At 39.1% G+C, this 21,607-nt stretch overlaps 1 protein-coding gene across 1 annotated transcript; it reads left to right on the top strand.

Moving 5' to 3' along the window:
* The first annotated feature begins 1,188 nt into the window (after positions 1 to 1,188).
* Positions 1,189 to 20,619, top strand: rbl1 (retinoblastoma-like 1 (p107)). Its single transcript, XM_062444104.1, is given in 24 exon segments — positions 1,189 to 1,438; positions 5,767 to 5,900; positions 7,373 to 7,573; positions 7,704 to 7,768; positions 7,869 to 7,997; positions 8,633 to 8,796; positions 8,931 to 8,995; positions 9,800 to 9,974; positions 10,650 to 10,816; positions 10,920 to 10,989; positions 10,991 to 11,033; positions 11,256 to 11,359; positions 11,965 to 12,102; positions 12,325 to 12,489; positions 12,599 to 12,755; positions 13,187 to 13,414; positions 14,215 to 14,396; positions 15,240 to 15,416; positions 15,657 to 15,728; positions 16,024 to 16,111; positions 17,252 to 17,400; positions 17,513 to 17,605; positions 17,607 to 17,678; positions 18,841 to 20,619. Coding segments are annotated over 24 exon segments (3,195 nt in total). The 5' UTR covers positions 1,189 to 1,276; the 3' UTR covers positions 19,036 to 20,619.
* The last annotated feature ends 988 nt before the right edge of the window (positions 20,620 to 21,607 follow it).

Raw genomic sequence — 21,607 nt, 5'->3', positions numbered from 1 at the left:
AACATAAGGGCCGTCAACACTAAAAGCAATAACTATAACAATAACTTTAAAGATAATGATGTGACCATCCACACTTATGAACTATAACGTCCTGTAACAGTTGTTCACTCCAGCTGTGTCTACAGTGAATAAAAAGTAGATATAGCCTATTGATGAGCTGTTACTGCTGTATGTTGTACAGAGAAATAAACAGAAAAGGGTTCACAGGCGGGTGCTGATTCAGTCTGTTGATCAGAAGTATTTCAGACACTAGTTGCTGTGATGTTTCAGTATTTACAGACCAAACTGAGCCGACTGATAGCAGCAGATGTTGAAGCAGCTTTTATTGAGCTGTGGCACTAACACACAAGTACGAGCACAGACCTGAAGCCTAAAGATTTACTAACTTTTCATTTTTGTCATATTATAATAGAGAACAAAGTTCTGGCGTCTTTGTATAATAAAGAGGGAAAAACCTATGTAAAGAAATCTGCCTGGTTTTATTTTTTATTTTTCTGTACAGGACTGCTCCAGTTTACAGTGTGTCAGTCTGTCCTGAGAGATGAGTAAAGCTGCATATAAAAAAATATAAATAAATAACATTTATCAGTAATCAGTCAGTTTCAATAATTAAAATGATATTTGGAGGTTTTTTTTGAAGTTTTACTGTAAATGTAATGCAGATTTTGTCATGCTGTATGGTTTATGGAAGGATTTTGATTGGCTGTAAGTGTTTCTATCATTCATCAAATCATTTTGAAACAGATCCCAACTATATATCTTTCAACACTGTTGATGTCGTTGTTGTAGTTGTGGTGTGGACTCCACCATCCACTGGAGTTAGAGCGATTTTTACATAGTTATAGTTTTTGGTGTGGACGGGCCTTTAAGACTTGAAATAAAGCCTTGCTGAGTATCTTACAGAAAGCGGATACGTTGTTTTTACTTTTCTGCGTTAGAAATTAACCGAGCCGTTTGAACAGTGTGTCCTAACGGTCGTGGATGTAACGGTTGCCTCGTAACAGTTGCTTGGTAACAGTTGGCTGGAAGCACGAACCACGAGGCCAAGAGAGAGAAGGGGGTTGGGCGAACAGCGCTCGAGACACGACGCTCACCTTGCCTCTGATTGGTCACCGGCCCTCAGTTTTCGCGCCAAACGCTTTGCATTGTGGGGACGGGGTTAGCGGAAGTGTGCGTGCAGGTCGTGGAAGAAGCAGCTGGGAGGAGGTGTTGTTGTTGTTGTGGTGGTGTTTTAACTTTGCGGAGCGTCAAAAACTAAAACAACTTAACTGTACGAATGCGGGGAGAAGAGTCGTCTGATTCCGAGTCGGGGAGGATGGAGGAGAGCTCGGTCCGGAGGAGTTTGGAGACGTTGTGTCAGGAGTTGAACATGGACGAGCAGACGGCCACTGAAGCCATGGACAACTTCACTGCCATCTGGGACACATACACACTGGAGGTAAATAATATACACATACACACTGGAGGTAAATAATATACACATACACACTGGAGGTAAATAATATACACATACACACTGGAGGTAAATAATATACACATACACACTGGAGGTAAATAATATACACATACACACTGGAGGTAAATAATATACACATACACACTGGAGGTAAATAATATACATATACACACTGGAGGTAAATACTATATACATACACACTGGAGGTAAATAATATACACATACACACTGGAGGTAAATACTATATACCTACACACTGGAGGTAAATAATATACATATACACACTGGAGGTAAATACTATATACCTACACACTGGAGGTAAATAATATACATATACACACTGGAGGTAAATAATATACACATACACACTGGAGGTAAATAATATATACATACACACTGGAGGTAAATAATATACACATTCACACTGGAGGTAAATACTATATACCTACACACTGGAGGTAAATAATATACACATACACACTGGAGGTAAATAATATACACATACACATTGGAGGTAAATAATATACACATACACACTGGAGGTAAATAATATACACATACACACTGGAGGTAAATAATGTATTTAACAGCTGTTCACTAACTCAGTCTGATAGTAAACTTTTATAACTCTAACATTTACTGAAGTATCTGTAACATTCATCAGTCAGTGAGGGACACAAACAGCGAGTTAAATGGCTGTTATCTGCATTTTATCTTTTTATATTAGATAAATTACTTTAAAACATTTAGTTATAATCACTTTATTAAGTACAACACAGCCAATCACACGTTTAAAGAGCCCTAACGTTTGACTAAAAGCCCCCAAATCCCTAAATATTCACTTTATAAGGACGTTAAACATGCAAAAGCAAGAATAATATCAATTATCAGTAATTGGCTGAGTGATTCTTGATTAGTTGATAGTAAACTTACAACTGTAACATCAACAGAAGTATTTGTAACTTTAGTTTGTCTGTAAACTGCAGCAGTGAGAGACACAAACAGCGAGTTAAAAGGCTGTTATCTGTATGTTATCAGTTAATAACAGATAAGTTAATTTAAAACATTTACTTATCATTACTTTATAAAGTTTATCACTGCCAATCACACGTTTAAAGAGCCCTAACTTCGGACTAAAAGCCCCAAAATCCCAAAATATTCACTTTATAAGGACTTTAAACATGCAAAAGCAAGAATAATAGCAATAATCAGTAGATGGCTGATATTATTTATTTATACTTCATTTATTGATAGTAAACATTGAACAATAGCATTTACTGAAGTATCTGTAACTTTTATTTGTCTGTAAACTGCAGCAGTGAGGGACACAAACAGAAAGTTAAATGGCTGTTATCTGCATGTTGTTTACTGTAATCAGTCAATACCAGATAAGTTACTTTAAAACATTTAGTTACCATCATCACTTTATTAAGTGTAACACTGCCAATCACAGGTTTAAAGAGCAGTAAATGACAACTTGAGATTGTTAACTTCGGACTTAAAGCCCCATATACCAAAATATTCGACATTAAAGATGCTGAACCAAGAATCTCAACAATGATAAAGAACAACAATTAGAGTCGCAACAATCAGTAAATGGTCAGAAAGTCAATATTCAACTATTTGAAACATTTTTAAGAAAACAAAAACAAAAAAACAACAACCCATAAAACAATAAAATGGTGATTTCAGTTTCTTAAATATGAGGATGTGATGATTTTCTGGGTCATAAATGATTGTAAACTGAATGTTTTTTGGGGGGATTTGGTCTGTTGATGAGCAAACAAAGATAATTGAAGACATAGCTGTGGGTTGTGGGTAATTATAGAGGGTATTTTTTAATATATCAAATCAATTGATTGGGACATAAATCAGCAGACTACTTGATAATGAAGGTAATTACTAGTTACAGCCGTAGTAGTAATCATAATAAACTTTATTTATAGGTGATATGTGTAGGAAAATAATTAGGGTTGCTATTAACTATTATTTTATCAGTTGATTTAATGGTTCCTACTGATTCCTCATTATTGTGGCGACACTTTAAAATATTTTGTTTTGTCTGATCATCAGTTCGAAACCTAAAATATTAACTAAGAAAACCAGAAAATGTTGATGTTTTTAAAGACTGAAACCAAAGAATTAAAGACTTAAATCAAATGACATCAGACAATTAAAAGGGAAATCATGTCAAGCAGAATAAAATACACTGTAGTACAACAACATAACACAGAGAGAAACAGCAAATAATAGATCATAACGGTGGAAAAATAAAATAATAGCTGATAATATTAATTGATATAATATATTTTATTGATCCCACACAATAATATGGAAGTCTCACAGCAGCAGTGAAAGTACAAAATGCACTAAACTTGAATAAAACCTGTAATACTATAAACATTATGAGCATCCAGTACAAATGAAAATAAAAGGTACGACACACTAAACTTTACTCAGTTGCACGTCTAAGTTATATGAACTTCAGATTGTTTCCTTTTAGTTTAACAGACATATTGAGACACGACAGTTTCCTGCTATGATTCAGACCTCTGCCCAACCCTTGCTCAATGATTACATCATCATCACCATCGTCATCATCACCATCAAACACACGGGGATCAACTGTAACAGCCACAACATTATTTATAGCTGCTGGATGGTGGCGGGTCAGAGGGGGAAGTAACAGCAGCCGCCGCATGCTGCTTTAATGGCACTTTCAGTCAAATGTCATTTAATGTATTCTCACTGTTAACAGCTGCGTTGGTCCTGCGTCAATCTGGAAAGTGACATTTACTAGTTTGAAGTACGCAGAACTATTCATTAGTAGCTGAAACTGATGGTGTTTAGATGAGAAGTGGTACAAACCAGGTCAGATACAATACTAGTTGAATACATTATGTCCATTGTTTGGTAATGAAGAGGATTTAAAAGTGTCTTCAAGTGTAAGACTGCAATTATTGATTATTCTAATTAACCTGCAGATATTTTATGATTAACTGATTAATAGTTTTGTCTTTAAGATGTCAGAAAAAATGTGAAAAATGCCAATTATAAAGTATAAAACCCAAAAGATGATTCATTTATAATTATATCAAACAGAGAAATGAAGAAAAAAACTCACATTTGACAGACAGGGAACATTGTTCAGTGTTTTTGTCTGTTGATCGATTGATCTGCTCATATCAAGTGACTTCTATAAATCTCATTGTCAGTCTAATATTGTATATTAATTAATTTAGTATTGACTTTTTTTAAAAGTGTCAGACAAATACAGATTATAACGGATGTTTTGCAGTCAGATAAGTCTGGCTGTGATGTTTTTATTAAGATTTTCATTTATAATAATATTTAAAGTGTCAGTCAAATGCTGCAGAGTTATAGTTATAGTTACATTTACTTCAGCTCAATAAAATCTAATGTAAGACCAAAGAAAGTATGTCAGTCAATGATGTATAAGGATTTACAACAACTCAATTGTAGAATAATAAAAACAAGCATATCTAATGCAGTAGTTCAAACATTCAGAATGTTGTGTACCTGAAAATTCATATTACAATTTGAAATTAAGTGATTTTAGTGGGTTTTTCAAGATTAATTGGCACTGGCCTTAAAAACAGTCATGTGGTGCGACCATGATTCATCTTGAAATATCTTATATAAATAAAAGATCATCATTTACAAAAATACTTTGTTTCCAAACACTTTATATTACTGAAAACTTGTAAAAAAAAAAAAAAAGATGTGAAGCGTGTTAAGTAAATTAATGTATTTCAAGATGAATCATGGTCGCACCACATGACTTTTTTTAAGGCCAGTGCCAATTAATCTTGAAAAACCCACTAAAATCACTTTCAAATTGTAATATGAATTTTCAGGTACACAACATTCTGAATGTTTGAACTACTGCATTAGACATGTTTGTTTTTATTATTCTACAATTGAGTTGTTGTAAATCCTTATACGTCATTGACCCATAAATGGATGTCCAGAGAGCAAAACAAAACTCATCTATCAGAGTTAAATTTGTGCAGTTATTTAACTCGTAATGTTGTTTTTTCTTCTTAAATATATTCATGCTTTTGTGTATTTTGCTGCTTTTCTCGTTGCTATTGACGTCTATTACTTTGTGTTGTTGTGCCTAAAGTGAACCAGTGATCTGTGAGCTTTTATTAATGAAGAATAGTTATTATTAATGTATGTTTTGCTGTGGTTGTCTTTACCCTCACAGTTTAACCCTGTATAAATGGTCATATCCTGTATTGTATTGTGGTGTCTGTTATAAATGATGTATCGCTGTGTCTCTGCAGGGAGAGGTGGTCCACTGGCTCGCCTGTTCTCTGTACGCAGCCTGCAGGAAAGGATCCACTCCCACGGTCGGTAAAGGACTGATGGAGGGAAACTGTGTCTCTCTCACCAGGATCCTTCGCTCCTCCAAACTCAGGTCAGTCGCTGTCGGCTCTGCAGCGATCACAGTCTGAATTATAAAAAAAAACACAACAACCTGATAATAAATAAAGTCAAACACATGAAAACTTGTTGAGTTGATTAAATTCTGAGTGAATGTTAAACGTCTTCTACACTAAAATGAAACAAAAGCTTTAAAAGTACAACATGTTTACCAGCTGAAGCCGTATTAAAAGCGCAATATGAGAATGAAATAAAAAGGAAATATTGATTCAGGAAATGCACAGCAGTGTGTGGCACAGAGTCAACAGGAAGTTTAAAATGAGTAATACCAGAACTGCAACAGGCGGTTCATGAATCTACTGATGCTGATTATTTTCTGCATGAATCGTAACTGAAAATATGGCATTCGTGGTATTTTCATCTCAGATCCTGTTATAAAATCTACCGTATGTTTATTCAGTCTGATTTACAATCCAAAGAAAGCTTCAAGATATTCAGTTTGTTCAACAGCCCGACCGATACTGGATTTTTGTGGCTGATGTTGATGTTAGGGAATAAAAGAAATTCTGATTATCAGTATATCAGCTAACAACCTTTATAGATATATAGAATATTCATATAAAATGCAAAATCCAAACCCCTGTAATAAAGATATGTAATGCTGCTATAAACACAGTGCTCTGAGACATTAAACATCACTGTGAATTTAATAATAACACATACAACAAAAAACATGTATGTATTCAACTTGAATTGAGGAAAAAAAGGATTAAATATACATAAAATGCTGCATTTATAATGTAATAAATAATTGATTTGATGTACTGTTGTTGTGTTTTATGAGCCCTGTAAGGTGTCTTTGAGTGCTTTGAAAGGCGCCTTTAAATTAAATGCATTATTATTATTATTATTATAAATATCGGCACCTATCGGACAACATATATGCCGATAACAATATATGTGATAGGCTGATATTGGCCGATAATATCAGCTGACTGATATATCGGTCTGGCTCTAATTCATTCACACATATGAGAGAAAAACATCAGATAATCATGTTCATTCTTTCCTCTGTCCTTCCTTCCTTCCTTCCTTCCTCCCTTCCTCTTTTCCTTTCTCCCTCCCTCCCTCCTTCCTTATTTCCTCCCTCCCTCCTACCTTCCTTCCTTCTTTCTTTCCTCCATCCTTCCTTCCTCCCTTCCTTCTTTCCTCCCTCATTTCCTTCCTTCCTTCCTTCCCTCGATCCTTCCCTCCTCCCTCCTTTGCTTCCTTCATTCTTCCTCCCTTCCTTCCTTACTCCCTCATTTCCTTCCTTCCTCCTTTCCTTCCTTCTTCTTCCCTTCCATCCTTCCTTCCTCGCTCCCTTCCTTCCTTCTTCCTCCCTTCCTTCATTCACAAACTTCTGGCTTTGTCTCTTTATTGTGACATTAAAAGTTATTTTCAGTTAGCTTTTAAAGAGTCTTTTAATAACACGTCTGTCCTCCCCCCCCCCCCTCGTTCTCCCAGTTTGATCCAGTTCTTCTCTAAAATGAGGAAGTGGGCCGACATGTCCAACCTGTGTCAGGACTTCCGGCTGCGGATGGACCGGTTGGAGCGCAACTTCGAGGTTTCCACGGTGATATTTCGCAAGTTCGAGCCGATCTTCATGGACATGTTTCAGAACCCGGGAGGAGAGCCGCCGAGGCAGCCGCGCAGCAGGAAACACAGGTAGGATATACACACACACTCACTCACTCACGCGCTCACACGCACACGCACACACACACACACACACACACACACACACACACAGAGCCCAGTCTAACAGCGTGTGTCCTCTCTCTCTCTCTCTCTGCAGACGGCTGCCGTGTCACATCAGTGATGTGTTCAAGTTCTGCTGGACTCTGTTTGTCTACACAAAAGGTACCAAGACACAAACCCTCTGTGTGTATGTGTGTGTTATATGTTATATGACGTGTTTGTGTAATAAACCTTATGTGTGTGTGTGTGTGTGTGTGTTCAGGTAACTTCCGTATGATCGGTGATGACCTGGTGAACTCGTACCACCTGCTGCTCTGCTGTCTGGATCTGGTGTTTGGCAACGCTCTGCTGTGTGCAAACAGGAAGGACCTCATCAACCCGACATTCAGAGGTGTGTGTGTGTGTGTGTGTGTGTGTGTGTGTGTGTGTGTGTGTGTGTGTGTGTGTGTGTGTGTGTGTGTGTGTGTGTGTGTGTGTGTGTGTGTGTGTGTGTGTGTGTGTGTGTGTGTGTGTGTGTGTGTGTGTGTGTGTGTGTGTGTGTGTAGACGAGTGTGTCACACAGATTTCATCGTGTTTTTGAAGTCTGTTTAATGTACAAACTGAACAGATGTCAGCTGTGTTTATATCTAATAATGTGTGAGTGTGTCTGTCAGTGTAACTTCAGCTCCTTCTGTTATTTTCCTCCAGACTGAAAATATAACAATTCAATTAAAAAATACACAACATACTAAATATTTAATGTCCTTTTTTAGACAAAGAAAAGCAGCGAATTCTCACATTTAAGAGTTTGGATCCATCAAACATTGTTAAACCAACTTAAAAACTTTGTGTGTGTGTGTGTGTGTGTGTGTGTGTGTGTGTGTGTGTGTGTGTGTGTGTGTGTGTGTGTGTGTGTGTCATTATAATAATATCAAAGGGCTTTTTGAGGCTTCAGATTTGGTTTGTAGGGTGAAAGTTAGACTTTGGGTTAGGGGCTAATGAATGTCCTCACTAAGACAGCTAAACAACCGTGTGTGTTTTGTGTAGGTCTGCCTGCCGTCTACCGCACCGACGGTCACGTTTCACAGGACGAGCTTCCTCCGTGTGTGTTGGATAAGTTGTGCGAGCTGCACGACGGCCTGGTGGTCGAAGCGAAAGGCATCAAACAGCACTACTTCAAACCGTACATCCAGAAACTCTTCCAGAAACAGGTAAACACACATTCAGGCTCATTTCATTAGATTCCTCGTCACATTCACACACTCTCAGTTAGAAATACACACTCATATTTTAAGTATTTTAACGTACATAATCATCTTTGTCCTTCATCTTTTCTTCCATTCAGATCCTGAAAGGCAACGACGAGCTTTTGACAGAAATGCTGGATCCTCAGAACTTCATTGATAACAAGTAAGCCGATCAATGACATGAGTGTAAGCTGCTGCATCAATGTGTTTATAGGTTCTTCCTGAAGTGATAGAAAGTGTCTCGCATAAAGAGCTGCAGGATGAACTGAAAATTTAAATCCAGCTGCCCTGGGAAGAGTTGAAAAACTAACATTTTTGCCAAATTAAAATCTTAATTTATGTGGTTAAACAGTCTGAACTCAAAGCTATTATTATTTATTTTTATATCAGTCAGATTTGACCAAAAGAAAAGTTAGTGGAGCTGAAATTATGAATCAGTTGTTGGGTTGAAAGGAAACTGATTGATTATCTGGTTCTAGCTTCTTAAATGTGAGAATTTACAGCTTTTCTTTGTCGTATATTAGAGTTAATTAAATAGGTTTAAGTTTTTGAATGCTACTGCTGTCGGACAAAGAAGTGACATTTGAAGACATTCCCTTAGACTCATGAAAACTCAACTTTTAATTCCCTTATTAAAACATATTTTTTACCTGAGAGCCTTTCCTGATTTTTATGTGAGTTTTAATTTTCCTTAAATTGCTTTTATGTCAATCGTCAAATTTTTTTTGGGTCTCTTTTAAAACATAATTATTTAAGGATTTGTGTGTATTTTGTTGCATTGTGAAGCACCTTGTGATGTTTATTATTATTATTATTATTATTATTATTAATACAAGTCAAAGGTCACTCTCTCCCTTTAACTCTGTCTCCAACTCTATGATAAATTTAGCCGAATTAAAGTTCTGATCATGGTAAATAAGAGATATTGTTGTTAAACTGTATTATTATTTGTGTGTGTTTCCTGCAGTAAAGCCATAAACAGAGAGTATGAGGAGTACGTGTTGACGGTGGGAGATTTCGACGAGCGAGTGTTTCTCGGAGCCGACGCCGACGAGGAAATCGGGACTCCGAGGAAAATCGTTCAGGAACCTTCAGCCAGTCAGACGACGGCTCGCAACCAGCTGCAGCAGCATGTAGAGAAGGTACAAACACTGTTAAAATTTAGTTATTCATTTATTTATGTTCTTGTGAAAAAGCCCCAAACCAGCAACGTGTTAGTCCGTCTCTCATTATTTTCTAATTTCCCTTCCCTGTGGCTCTCAGCTCTGAGCTCATCTTTTCCTTTATTTCATTTTTTTAGAGTAGAGTATTGTGTTATAACCTTTAGCCAAGATTGTTATACTTTAAAATATGTAAATTATTATATTGTCACATATTCACAAGAGAGAACATTATATAAATCATCATGTGAAGAAAGTAAACACAGAAATAAACTCTCTCACTCCCCTCTCCTTCTCTGTCTCCCCCTCCTTCCTTCTCCCTCTCTCTCTCCCTCTCTCTCTCCCTCTCCCTCTCTCTCTCTCTTTCTCTCTCTCTTTCTCTCTTTCTCTCTCTCCCCTTCCCTCTCTCTCTCTCTCTCTCTCTCTCTCTCTCTCTCTCTCTCTCGCTTTCTCTCTCTCTCTCCCTCTCTCTCTCTTTCCCTCTCTCGCTTTCTCTCTCTCTCTCTCTCTCCCTCTCTCTCTCTCTCCCTCTCTCTCTTCCCCTCTCTTCCTCTCTCTCCCCCTCCTTCTCTCTCTCTCTTTCCCCCTCTCTCTCTCTTTCTCCCTCTCTCTCTCTCCCTCTCTCTCTCCCCCCCCCCCCCCCCTCTCTATATGTAGTCGGGCTCTCTCGCCCCCTCCACCCCTCTAACAGGACGAGTCTACCTGAAGGAGAAGGACCTGCTCGTCACGCCCGTTTCCTCGGCAACGCAGAGCGTCACCAGGCTGCAGAGCATGGTGGCCGGTTTAAGGACCGCACCCAGCGACCACATGATGCAGATTTTCAAGTCAGTTCAGTTTCTCTCTCTCTCTCTTCTTTCTTTTACATTCTGTGTTTTAAATGAAGCTTCTCTCCGCTAACCTGTGAGTCATGTGCTGTTGTTATTTAAGGTCCTGCTCCAGAGATCCAACCGAGTCCGTCCTGGCCCGAGTCAAGACGCTCGGACAAACCTGTCAAAGAACATTACACCAACGACTCCGAGGACACGTCTGGGTCTCATATAGGTGAGTCTGAACCAAAGATTTAAAATGTTCTGTAATTAAAGACAAAAAAGCAGCAGGTTCTCTCACACGAGAAGCTGGAGCTGTTTCACATTTAACATTTTCTTACTTAAAAGAATAAAATGATTATTAAAATGGTTCCCAGCTAATTCTCCATTAATGGACTGATGTTTGCAGCTCTGATAATATTCATCACTCCTTGTTTCTTTCTTCTTGTTGTTGCAGATTTTGCAGAGAACCGACTGAAGCTTGCTGAGATCCTTTACTACAAGATCCTGGAGTACGTCATGGTGCAGGAGACCAAACGGCTGCACGGCAAAGACATGAGCGTAAGATGCTGCATCAATGTGTGCTGCTCTCCCTGAAGTGATAGAAAGTGTCTCACATGCAAAAACTACAAATAAAACGACAGAGCTGCAGATCAGAGAGATGAAAATTTAAATCCAGCTGCTCTGGGAAGAGTTGAAAACAAACATTTTTGCCAAATTAAAATCTTAATTTATGTGGTTAAACAGTCTGAACTCAAAGCTATTATTATTTATTTTTATTTCAGTCAGATTTGACCAAAAGAAAAGTTAGTGGAGCTGAAATTATGAATCAGTTAGTGGGTTGAAAGGAAACTGACTAGTCGGACAAAAAAGTGACATTTGAAGACATTTCCTTAGACTCATGAAAACTGTGATGGGTGTTTTTTCTTTTCTTTGCATCAGTTTAGTATATTATTTCAAAATTCTATAAAATTGCCAAAAAACTTTTAAATTAGTACAGTAAGTCAAAAATGAAAGAATATTTTTGTAGGTTAACACTTGATCTTGTTTTGTCCTTTCCTTCATTTTGTCTCCAGATGTCTCAGTTTTTTGTTGGCTGCCACCTGAAGGCCTTTTTTCCTTTTTTATCTCTTAATAAATAAAAATATCTGTGTTGTTGTTTTTAGGTTTTATTAGAGCAGGATATCTTCCACTGCTCCCTGATGGCTTGCTGTCTGGAGGTGGTGCTGTTCTCCTACAGCTCCCAGAGAACGTTCCCCTGGATCATCAACGTCTTCAAGCTGCCCTCCTTCTACTTCTTTAAGGTGACACACACACACACACACACACACACACACACACACACACACACACACACACACACACACACATTTATATCTTTAAGCATCATCAGCCAACGAGGAGTCTGTTTCATGCAGAGACATTTCACTGATCAGATTTCCTTTGTTGCTCCAGAAATGTCTCTCTTATCGTGTGTGTCTATAACTTTATTTATTGTGTGTGTGTGTGTGTGTGTGCGTGTGCAGGTGATCGAGGTGTTTATCCGCTCAGAGGAGGGTTTGTCCAGAGACATGGTGAAGCACCTGAACTTGATCGAGGAGCAGGTTCTGGAGAGCAGAGCGTGGACCGCTGACTCGTCCCTGTGGAGCGCTCTGCAGGCCGCCGGGAACAAAGTGCCCACAGTGGAGGAGGTCAGACACACACACACACACACACACACACACACACACATAATAACACAATATGACCACATGTCTCTCTCTCTCCTCCTCATTAACTCCATCATCTTTTCGTCCACAGGTGAATTTTACCTCCAGTTTAGACACTGGTTCTGGTCCTGGTTCTAGTTCTGGTTCTTCTTTGGGAGTTCAGTCCCACCTTCCTCTGGTCGCCCTCTCACCCATCATCCACCCCAGAATCAGGGAGTTCAGGTCAGGACTGGGCAGCGCTCGTAAAGGTGAGAGTTCACACAGGTTTTTATTATAGATTTTTATTTTGTAATTTATTTTTTTATTTTTTTTTATTTTGTAAAAAAAATATATATATTTTAAAAAAATTTTAAAAATGTTGTTTTTTTAAATTTAAAATTTGTTTAAATTTTTTTTCTTCATTTTTAATTTTTAATTTAATTTTAATTTTAATTTTGTAATTTTTTTTATTTTGTAATTTTATTTGTATTTTGTAATTTTATTTTTTATTTGTAATTTTTTTTATTTTGTATTTTTTTTTTATTTTGTAATTTTTTTTTAATTTAATTTTTATTTTGTAATTTTATTTTTATTTTGTAATTTTTTTTTTATTTGTTTAAGGAAAGAAATTATTATATTATTACATGTGTTTTTTAAATATTGTGTAACATCTTCATCATCTTCATCATCTTCCCTCCAGACGTGCCTCCCTCTCCCCTCTCGGTACATGACAGGTACAGCTCGCCGGCGGCCGGCAGCGCCAAGCGACGTCTCTTTGGTGACGACCCTCCGACCATGACGTCGGGTTTGATCGCAGGTTTGAGTCCGATGTCGTCTCCCGCCAAGAGGCTGACGTTTGGATCCACCAGCACCCTGAAGATCGGAGGTCCGGGGACTCAGACCACCGTCCTGAGTTTCCCACTGCAAGGTACACACACGTTTAGGATTTATAATAGAAATCTACAATTAAATAAAGTAAAATAAATATGAGGAAAAATAGAAAATCAGAGAGTTTATTAAATGTTAGAGTGAAAAAAGATTAGTTTAAAATAGATTAGAAGTAAAATGAAACAAAATGAGATGAAGTTTAATAAAAGCGAGATTAAAACTATGTTAACCTTTGTGTCGTCCTCCCGGGTCAAATTGACCCCGTCTGTTTTGACTGTTCCTTCTTTCCTTCCTTACTTCCTTCCTTCCCTCCCTTCCTTCCTTCCTCCCTCCTTTCCTTCCTTCTTCCTTCCTCCCTCCTTTCCTTCCTTCTTCCTCCCTTCCTTCCTTCCTCCCTACCTCCTTTCCTTCCTTCTTCCTTCCTTCTTTCCTTCTTTCCCGCCTTCCTTCCTCCCTCCTTTCCTTCCTTCCTTCCTTCTTTCCTCCGTCCTCCCTTCCTTCCTTCCCTCCTTCCTTCCCGCCTTCCTTCCTCCCTCCTTTCCTTCCTTCCTTCTTCCTCTTTCCTTTCCTTCCTTCTTCCTCCCTTCCTTCCTTCCTCCCTACCTCCTTTCCTTCCTTCTTCCTCCTTTCCTTCCTTCCTTCTTTCCTCCTTCTTTCCTTTTTTCCTTCCTTCCCTCCTTCCTTCCCACCTACCTTCCTCCCTCCTTTCCTTCCTTCTTCCTCCCTTCCTTACTTCCTTCCTCCTTTCTTTCCTTCCTCCCTCCCTCCTTTCCTTCCTTTCTTGACTCGAGGACAACAGGAGGGTTAATGCTATAACTGCTCCTCTGTTCTCTTCTGCAGGTTTAGGTAACGAGCGCACCGTCACGCTGATCCCAGTTCAGCCGTGCGACTCTTCAGGAACCATCACGGCTCAGTTCCTGCTGACCGCCTCACCGAGCCGAGCTGCAGCCGTGACCTCCGACCCCCAGACAGGAAGCGGACGGCCGCGACGCACCGGGTCGCTCGCTCTGTTCTTCAGGAAGGTAAAAATGAAGAAAGAGATTATATGTGATTTCAGAGAGCTCCTTCTTCTTCTTCTTCTCCTTCTTCTTCTTTTCATCTTTCTCTTTTTCCTTTTTCCTCTTCTTCCTCTCCTCCTTCTGTTTCTCATTCTTCTTCTTCTTCTTCTTCTTCTTCTTCTTCTTCTTCTTCTTCTTCTTCTTCTTCTTCTTCTTCTTCTTCTTCTTCTTCTTCTTCTTCTTCTTCTTCTTCTTCTTCTTCTTCTTCTTCTTCTTCTCTTCCTCCTTCTACCACCTCTTCTTGTCCTTTTCTCCTTTCTTCTCATCCTCCTTCGTCTTCTTCTTTTCATCTTTCTCTATTTCCTTTTTCCTCTTCTTCCTCTCCTCCTTCTCCTCCTCTTTCTCATACTTCTTCTTTGTCATTCTTCTCCTCCTCCTCTCTCTTCTTTTTATTATTATTGTGACCCTATTTTGTCAGAAAATGATGAATTATCAGAATAATTGTTGATTTAATTTTTTCTCCTCCTCTCCTCCTCTCCTCTCGTCTCCTCTCCTCTTCCTCTTCCTCTTCCTCTTCCTCTTCCTCCTCTCCTCTCCTCTCCTTCTCCTCTCCTCTCCTCTCCTCTCTCCTCCTCCTCTTCCTCTCCTCTCTCCTCCTCATCTTCCTCTCCTTTCTCCTTCTCTCTCCTCTCCTCTCCTCTCCTCTCCTCTCCTCTCCTCTCCTCTCCTCTTCCTCTTCCTCTTCCTCTTCCTCTTCCTCCTTCTCCTCTCCTCTCTCTCCTCCTCTTCCTCTCCTCTCCTCTCCTCTCCTCTCCTCTCCTCTCATCTCCTCCTCTCCTCCTCTCCTCCTCCTCCCCCTCTCTCTAGGTGTATCACCTGGCCAGTGTGCGTCTGAGGGATCTGTGTGTGAAACTCGACGTTTCCTCGGAGCTTCGAGGGAAGATCTGGACGTGTTTCGAACACTCTCTGGTTCACGCCACCGATCTGATGAGAGACCGACACCTGGACCAGCTGCTGCTCTGCAGCGTCTACATCATCTCTAAGGTGAGAAGACTCCTCGAGCTCCGACTGCTTCATGTTTAATTTAGAAGAAGTGATTAATGTGGTTTAAAGCTGTAAGAAGAGGAAGTGTTTTAATTTCACAATGTTTAAAACAGCTGCTTTAAACTCTGCTGCTGGGATCAATAACAGACTGTAATTAATCTTTATCACTTCATCTACAACATCATTAGTTTTTAAAATTAACTTTACAAACTAAATGTTCGTTCTCTCTCCTTCTCGTAGATCACTAAAGAGACTCACACCTTCCAGGACATCATGAAGTGTTATCGCAGCCAACCACAAGCCAGCAGCCATGTGAGACACACACACACACACACACACACACACACACACACACACACACACACACACATATCAGACATTACATAGACTTAGATACATTTTTATAATATAACAATAATAATGTGTTCTGAGACAAAGACAATAAGTTAAACACAGACAAATAGCTACTCAAATATAAATGTCATTGCACAATGTTTTTGATTGTCTAACCGTGGCAGGAAGTTAGAGCTGTGACTAGAAAGAGGAAATACAACTAGAAACTCTAAATGTGTGTGTATATATATGTGTGTATTTGTGTGTGTGTTAGGTTTACCGCAGCGTCTTACTGCGTCGGACTCCCAGTGAGCAGGTGGCCGATGAGAACATGGAGGTGGATCCTGCATCAGGTGGCGAATGTAAGAATCACACATATATAGACACACACACACACACACACACACACACACACGCACACACACACACACACACACACACACACACAGTATAACAGCTGATATCATCCAAAGCAAATTTCACCACATCGGTCATGTAGTTATTAATAAATGATTAATGATTAATTGATTGAAATGATAAATGTTCCAGCAGTAATGAGAGTTTTTCCTCATTTCTGTCCCATTTTACTACTTTAACCTTTGTGTCGTCCCGTCTGTTTTGACTGTTCCTTCTGTCCTTATGTCCTCCCTCCTTCTCTCTTTCTTTCCTTCCTCTCTTTCCTCCCATCCTTCTTTCCTTCCTCCTTCCTCCATCCCTCCTTCTCTCTGTCTTTCCTCCCCCCTACCTTCCTCCCTTCCTTCTTTCCTCTGTCGTTCATTCCTTCCTTCCTCCCTTCCTTCTTTCCTTTCCTCCCTTCCTTCTTCCCTCCTTCCGTCCTTCTTCCTCCATTCCTTCCTCCTCTCCTTCCTTCTTCTTCCCTTCCATCCTTCCTTCCTTCCTTCCTCCCTTCCATCCTTCCTTCCTCCTTTCCCTCCGTCCTTCCTTTCTTTCTCCCTCCTTTCCTTCCTTCTTCCGTCCTTCCTTCCTTCCTTTCCTTCTTCCCTTCCTTCTTTCCATTCCTTCCTCCCTTCCTTCTTTCCTTTCCTCCCTTCCTTCCTCCTTTCCATCCTTCCTTCTTCCTCCCTTCCATCCTCCCTTCCTCCCTCCCTTCCATCCTCCCCTCCTCCCTCCCTTCCTTCTTTCCTTCCTCCCTTCCTTCCTTGACTCGAGGACAACAGGAGGGTTAAACCAATGTGACCAATTTATTAGATCAACTAATTGTCTGTTTTATAGTTTAGTTAATTCCAGTCATTAAACTCAAATACAAATGCATAAATAAAGTAAATAATCATATGTCCTTGTTTTCTTCATCTTCCTTAGAAACAGTGACAAACCAAAAGGGGAAAATAATTTTAAAAAATAACAAAATATGTATAAAATATCAGAAAAAGCATCTATATTCAGTTTATGATGTTATTAGATGGAGATAAATCTAACTTTGCAGCAGCTGAAACCTACAAAAGTTAATTATCTAAACTGTATTTAATCTTTGTTTCCTTCAGCCGCAGAGAAGACCAATCAGGTTACAGGAGCGGCCAACGCCGACCAATCAGGAGAGGAGGAACGCGGTGACCTCATCCAATTCTACAACAGCGTCTTCGTGCTGAAGATGAAAGGCTTCGCTCTTCGTTACGCCACCCACGATAACCGGGTAAACACACGACCGGAGCGCAGGAGTACAGCTCAGCACAGTGAAAGTAGTTCCTCATATTTAACGTGTGTGTGTGTGTGTGTGTGTGTGTGTGTTTCCTCCCCCCCTGCAGGCGGACGCTCCTCCTCTCTCTCCGTTCCCGTCGGTTCGGGCTCAGCCTCTCTCTCCTCGTCGCATCTCTCAGAGACACTCGCTGTACGTTTCCCCCCCACAAGAACTCCGCAGGCTGCCTCACGCCCAACTCCTACACGTACAGGATCAACAGCAGCCCGTCCAAGGTGAGAACACACACAGACACACACACACACACACACACACACACACACTCACTCTCACACACACACTCACTCACACACTCACACACTCACACACTCACTCACACACTCACTCACTCACTCACACACTCACTCACTCACTCACACACTCACTCACTCACACACTCACTCACACCACTCACTCACTCACACACACACTCACTCTCACACACACACTCACACCACTCACTCACTCACACACTCACTCATTCTCTCACACACACACACACACTCTCACTCACTCACTCACACACACTCACTCACACACTCACTCACTCACTCACTCTCTCACTCACTCACACACACACACAAGCTCTCTCTCTCTCTCTCTCACTCACTCAATCACACACACACACACACACAAACACACACACACTCTCTCTCTCACTCACTCACACACACACACTCTCTCTCTCACACACACACACACACACACTCACTCACTCACACACTCACTCACACATTCACTCACTCACTCACTCACTCACACACACTGTCTCTCTCTCTCTCACACACACACACTCACTCTCACACACACACTCACTTACTCACTCACTCACTCACTCACACACTCACACACTCACTCACACACTCACTCACACACTCACACACTCACACACTCACACACTCACACACTCACACACTCACTCACTCACTCACTCACTCACACACTCACACACTCACTCACACACTCACTCACACACTCACACACTCACACACTCACACACTCACTCACACACTCACACACTCACTCACACACTCACACTCTCACTCACTCACTCACTCACACACTCACAAACACACAAGCTCTCTCTCACACTCTCACACACTCACTCACTCTCTCACTCACTCACACACACACTCACACACACACTCACTCACACACTCACAAACACACAAGCTCTCTCTCACACTCTCACACACTCACTCACTCTCTCACTCACTCACACACTCACACACACACACAAGCTCTCTCACACTCACACACACACACAAGCTCTCACTCACTCACACACACACACACACACACACACACACACACACACTAAATCATTGTCTTATATCTTCACCCACACAATAAACACATTTAAATCTAAAACGTTTCTCTCTCTCTGCTCTTTTTCAGGAGTTATCGGACATCAACCGAATGATCCGGCAGGGCAGCGTGAGCAGGAAGCGAGCGTTCACCATGGAGGGCGACATGATGATGTCATCAGCGTGCGACTCCCCCAGTAAGAGGGCGTGCCCGGAAAACGGCAGCAGCCCCGACGTGCTGCTGAAGCGGCTGCAGGACGTCGTGTCGGAGCGGCAGAGTCACTGACGGACTAAATGTTTATAAAGTAATGAAACTTTTATTTTTTCATTACAAGAACTGAAGACATGAAGAGAAACGTTTCAGGTAACGTTTCTCCTCACTGACGCCTGTTTATCTTTATATATATATTATGACCTCATCGTCATAAAGCCCATGTAGCATTGAATGGCAGCATTTATGCCATGTTGTTTTATCCAAAGCAGCTTTTTTTAGTGTCGTCATAACCCCCAAAATTCAGTCTATTGATACTTATATCTAAAAATATGATATTAAAGCCTCATCAGACACTTTTCAGCAGCTTTATACACTCAGTTACCTCTTTATTAGGAACATCTGTGCAATTTAACTCAATATTATATACAGATATTTCAAAATCTGCTTTAAATTCGACTTTTATGAAGGTGATAAATCTGCTTTATGTTGATTATTGAGCTCATAGTGGGTGATGATGGTGTATTAAGGTGCTTTATATTAAAGGGTGTTTCTAATATTTTGTCCACCCCATTAACAAACATGAGAGGGGCAAAATATTAGCAACACCAGTCAATATAAAGCACATTAATACACCACTAATACAGTTAGTATGAGCTCAATAATAAACATAAAGCAGATTTATCACCTTTTTTACAATGTAAACAATAACTTAAAATATATAAACTTCATAAAAGTAGAATTTAAAGCAGAGTTGTTGTTTTAGAGTTAATTATATTGCACAGGTGTTCCTAATAAAGAGGCCTTTAAGTGTACTTTAGCATTAAAATTCACATTTTAAAGGATAAAACTGGCGACTTTCTATATTTTTTCTTATTGTCAATAAATCTAAACAATGAACTGATCTACTAACAAGTATTATGTGTTTATTTAAAGTCTGATATATGTTATTCCTCTCTGCTGTAGACCCTCTGTTGTTGTTTAAAAACTATTAAAAGCAGAGTTTGGTCACATACTTGAGTAAATAAAATGTATATTAAGTGAAAAAACCAACGAGGCAAAGTAAATATATCTGTATGTGTATTTATATTTCAACATGAAGGCAATTAAAAGTGCTTAAAATGTGTTAAAAGTGTTGAAATTGACATTAAATTAAGCTAAAAATAGAATAAGACTCATAAACTGAGCAACAACAACATGGTTCAATAACACAGTAACAGTAACACTCACATTTTCAGTCTCAGGAGAGAAGTTCTGCGTTAAACTTTATACAACATTATTAATTTTCTCAGAGAGTTTTAATACAAAGTGAAGAAGTTGTGATATGAAGCACAATAAGTTAATGAAGCTGTAAACTGCACATGCTCAGTCTGCGTCTGCCTTACAAAGAACTGCTCTCTAGAGACTGAAAATGTGACGATGTTAAGTTTATAACATGTTTTTAATCGTTTTCGGACACTAACGGAGGAATAAAATAAATCTGACACACATTATACTTGATAGTAGATCAGTTCATTGTTTGGTTTGAATGAGATTTATTGACAAAAAGTACAAATATAAGAAATTGCCAGACAGAAAATTCTCTTTAAATCTTTCAAATCTACTCGGTTACATCCTCTTAAAGCGACGCTGAAACAGATTTTTCACCTGCAGGTCGCATTAAAGTCCAAAATATTAAAAAGAAAATCAGATATAAAAAATAAAATGCAGATTTATTTACACAGGTTATAAGTTATCACACAAACAAACAACAAAAAGGAAACACTTGAGTCAAGTAATTCATTATAAGCTTCTTTTTTCATTTTTTTTTTTTTTTGGTACATTTTGGGTCAGATTTTTGGTTGCCATGACAACCGCAGCATTCCTTTCCCCCCTTCTTTCTTACTTCAGCTTCTTTTCACCGTAACCTCGAATTATTGCGACAGGAAAAAAAACTCACAGTGGAGTTATTATTTCATTTTGAACTATATCAGGGATTTAAAAAAACTTCTTCATAATAAAAAAACAAACATCTGAACTTTATTAAAACATCTGAACCTTAAAAAAAACAACTTGTGTAAATAGTTTTTCCGTCATGACAAATCAAGCTGCGTTTGTACATTTTTCTAAAACATGATAAAATCTTTTTTTCTGTTGAGATTTTATCACAGAGGGAAAAAATGTTTTATTCTTTTTTTTTTTTTTAACTAATCTGTTTTTATTCCCCCTTTTTATTTTATTGTTATGGTTATGAACCATTTGATGTTGTATAATTCTGTAATGATGAAGAGCTGGATTGAAAGCAGCATTGTGTGTAGTATCTACACTTTAACATTATTGACTCATGTTTAGAAATCTTTAAAAACTTTTTGCAGGTTTTAACATTTTAATTTCTACTTTTTTCTGTCGGACGTTCAGAAGCTAACGAACAATAATGATAACGGAGGTTTTGTATCACTGAACACTCTTTAACTCAGATTTGTATTTTCTACAAAACAGGTCAAATGTTTTTTTGTACAATAAAAAAACTTTAATTTCAGCTTTTTCTGTTTTCGTTCATTCGACTCGTTAATGTCTCCGTTTATTTTGGTTTGTCTGAGATCGCTGCGTCGAGCTTCAGCTTTACTCTATTTAACCCCGTCTGTTTTGACTGTTCCTTCTTTCCTTC

This window comes from Scomber scombrus, chromosome 3, assembly GCF_963691925.1.
Source record: "Scomber scombrus chromosome 3, fScoSco1.1, whole genome shotgun sequence".
In the NCBI taxonomy this organism is placed as follows: domain Eukaryota; kingdom Metazoa; phylum Chordata; class Actinopteri; order Scombriformes; family Scombridae; genus Scomber; species Scomber scombrus.
The sequence above is the reverse complement of the archived record's forward strand: the minus strand, read 5'-3'. Positions and strand labels throughout refer to the sequence as shown.